Here is a 3,469-nt window from a genome sequence, read left to right on the forward strand (position 1 = left end):
ATAAACCCCACCGCCCAATACACATACCCACAAAACACATCCCCACGCGGTGTGCCGTACCTGCGTTCCCAGCTCGAACACGGGCACGTCAATGGCGGCCCCCAGTTTGACCAGCTGGTCAATGGCGGCGGGGCGATACACGTCCGTGGCCACCAGCAGGCAGCTCTTCTTGGCCTTCTTCAAGTACAAGGCCAACTTGCCCGCGGCAGTGGTCTTACCCACGCCCTGAGGTAAGGGGGGAGGGGGGAGGCGGGCGGTGTTTTGAGGGGGGGTTTGGGGGGGGATTGACGAGGTTGCGGGCGGGTTGGGTGGGGGGTTTCGTAGACTCAAAACACAAAGGAGTATCTGTATGTGTATGTGTGTATGTGTGTATGTGTGTATGTGTGTACGTCACAACAGCAGGTGACACGCCAGATAGGTATCCCCCGTCCTAAACCCTTTCCTCCCTTTCCCCTCCCAGCCAATACACTCAAAAAACTTGATCCTGCAAATCACAAATTAGGAAGATAGGGAGCGCGGGACGAGGCTGAGGTGCCCCTTCCCCCTTCCTAAAACTGCACCCTAATTCGCCCCCCTCAAACCTCACCCACTCACCTCGCACCCCCTCCCATACACATACACACCCCACCCTCCCATTAGACATATACACGTACATACATACGCACGTACATACCTGCAAACCGGCCATGAGGATGATTTGCGGGAAGCCCGGCTCCAGGTCCTTGGCCCCGACCCCTCCCCCCATCAGCTCGATCAGCTCGTTAGACACCACCTTGATGAACTGGACATCCGGCGTAACACCCTCAATAACCTGAAAAGGGGGGAAAGAGGGGTTAAGAGGGGGGGTAAGAGTGGTAGGGGGGGGGGGTAAAGAGGGGTAAGGGGGGGGGTAAGAGGGGGTAAGGGGGGGGTTAAGAGGGGTAAGGGGGAGGTTAAGAGGGGTAAGGGGGGGGGTAAGAGGGGGTAAGGGGGGGGGTAAGAGGGGTAAGGGGAGGGGGTAAGAGGGGGTAAGGGGGGGGGTAAGAGGGGTAAGGGGGGGAGACGAACCGCGAGCGAGTGAAGCTGCTGCCAAGGAACGACTGCTGCGGCGGATGTACAGGACGGTAGCAGAACTGACCAGTCGGCGGTTGTGAAGAAGCAGGAGGGGGGGAGAGGGGGAAAAAAGGGAGGGGGAAAAAGGGGAGGGGGACTGGGGAGGTGAGGTTGGGAGGTGGGTGGACCGGGAGTGTGCGTGTGTGTGCGTGTGTGTATGTAGGGATTTATACGTACAGCTGGTTGAGGTGACGAATCCGGGGGGAGAGAGGAAGGCGTACGGACCGATTTCAAAAAATACAACACCTGACCCCCCTACCCTAAGCAGCCCCCTGGCTGGTGACGGGGGGTGGGGGTGCTGGCGAAGATGAACAGGGTGGACAGTACGGTCGTGCCGTACGTTTTAATGCCACTTTTCACCGTGTCGCCGTTGATGTCTTACTGGCGTTATATATTTATAAAGCTGGCAACACATGCCCCACTTCCTCCCAGCCACTGCGAACTAACCAACCATTTAACTAACCAACTAACCAACCAAACCCAAACCGTAACCCCCCCCCGTGTCCCCGGACCCACCTTGGTTCCAAGCGCCCGCTCCTCGACCTTCTTAACGAACCGCCGTACGACAGGCAGCGACACGTCAGCCTCCAGCAGCGCACGGCGGACCTGGCATTACGGGTCCCGGTCGCAAAGGTGGGAGGGGACTAATTACGAGTTGGATATCGGACATGCCGTACGTCGTACGAGTCGTAGCTGTAGCTTATTATTAAAAGTTGCGAAGCCAAGAGGTTTGAGACAGGGGGAAAGTGTGTGTATGTATATATGTATGTATGTATGTATGTATGTATGTATGTATGTATATATGTATGTATGTATGTGTGTATGTATGTATGTGTGTATAAGAGCCCCCACCCCCACCCCCACCTCCAACCCCCTCACACCTCCTTCAGCGGCTCCTTCATATTCTCAGCCGTCAGTGTGCCGCTCTTGCCTGCGGTGGGGGGCGCGGGGGATACACGGGGTGGGGGCGGGTTTGAATGGGGCATGGGTGTGTGTATTTAGGCGGGTGGAAGGGTTGAGAGGAACAGTCACCTAGGGTTTTGGAGACTGGAGACACGGGGGTTGGGGGTTGAGGGGGTGGGCAGGGGGCCGGGTATGAGCGCCCCCATGTGCGCCTCCTCGCAAAAAACGCAAACAAACACACACAGCCGACACACACACACACACGCAAGCACACCACCACCCATCACACCTCTACGGCTCGCAGCTCAGTCCATTTAAACACGTACGTACGTACATACATTCACACATACACATATACAGCTATGGCAGGTGGCTGGCAGAAGTTAAGGCCTGACTTCTGCTCCCGGCCGGCCCGGGTTCAAATCCGCCTACCGACCTCTCGGGTGTGTCAGAGGTATCGAAATTGGAGGTGGCCCCCCCTCTTGTGGACGATGTAGGACGTGATAAAATCAACTTGCGAGCTGAACAGGAACTAAATTGAGGCACCGTTGATCCGCTAGATTTGGTTGGATGCTGGTGGTGAGTTGCTGAACCCAACGAATACATTCTGAAGTCGGATGGGGTGACGGATTAGGGTGACCCTCTAGCAGGGGAGAGCAGGGACTGCCCCGGGAAAGGGGGCCGCTGGTGAAGCTATACCGCCCACTAACAACACACGCCACTTCTCTCCTCCCCCTAACCCCCTCCACCGCATACAAATACACACACCTACAACCCCCACCCCCGGCACCTCACACCCACCAATGAGCCGCTGCGCCTTCTCCAGAGATTTGCTCAGGTTGTCGAACATGGCCGCACGGACCACCACCGCCGCCCCCCTGCCCCTGCCCCGGCGGGGAAGGGCGAGGGGGGGACTGGGGTGCGGCAGCCCGAGCGACCCGCCCTGATCACGAAGAGGCGGGGGGAAAGAGACAGAGAGGGGAGGCGGGGCGGAGGTAGGCACAACGTCGCGAGGAAAGGAAATACGGTTTTGCTTTATATACAATTAACCTCAAAAGCTGAGGACGCAATCGCAGTAGCAGCAGCAGTCGCAATCGCAGTAGCAGCAGCTTGCAGTAGCGTGGTGAGCGGCGGTGGCAGTACTACCGTAGTGAAAAGAGTAGGGTGGTGCGACAGACCGACAGACAGACAGAGCGGTGCCCTAACGGGAGCGACCTAAACGACGCGAGGGGCCCACAGGACTGACGTGAATGAGTAACGGTGGAGCCCTCCTCCTCCTCCCCCTCCTCCACCTCCTCCTCCTCCTCCTCCCCCTTCTCTTCTCCCCCCTTTTCCCCCTCCTCCACCCCTCCTCCTCCTCCCCCTCCTCCTCCTCCCCCCCTCCTCCTCCTCCTCCTCCTCCTCCTCCTCCTCCCCCTCCTCCTCCTCCCCCCCTCCTCCTCCTCCTCCTCCTCCTCCCCCTCCCCCTCCCACA

General features: G+C 58.5%; 1 protein-coding gene across 1 annotated transcript in view; it reads right to left on the reverse strand.

Annotated features, from left to right (window-relative positions):
• The window catches only part of VOLCADRAFT_98179 (uncharacterized protein), a gene marked incomplete at both ends in the record, with an annotated part of 10,500 nt that overhangs the window by 5,915 nt on the left and 1,116 nt on the right, over window positions 1-3,469 (reverse strand). Inside the window, 5 exons of the mRNA XM_002957097.1 lie at window positions 61-225; window positions 674-811; window positions 1,609-1,698; window positions 1,974-2,023; window positions 2,764-2,938. Of these exons, the coding sequence (XP_002957143.1) occupies window positions 61-225; window positions 674-811; window positions 1,609-1,698; window positions 1,974-2,023; window positions 2,764-2,938 (618 nt within the window). The remainder of the gene's footprint in view (window positions 1-60; window positions 226-673; window positions 812-1,608; window positions 1,699-1,973; window positions 2,024-2,763; window positions 2,939-3,469) is intronic.

This window comes from Volvox carteri, assembly GCF_000143455.1.
Source record: "Volvox carteri f. nagariensis unplaced genomic scaffold VOLCAscaffold_69, whole genome shotgun sequence".
Classification (NCBI taxonomy): domain Eukaryota; kingdom Viridiplantae; phylum Chlorophyta; class Chlorophyceae; order Chlamydomonadales; family Volvocaceae; genus Volvox; species Volvox carteri.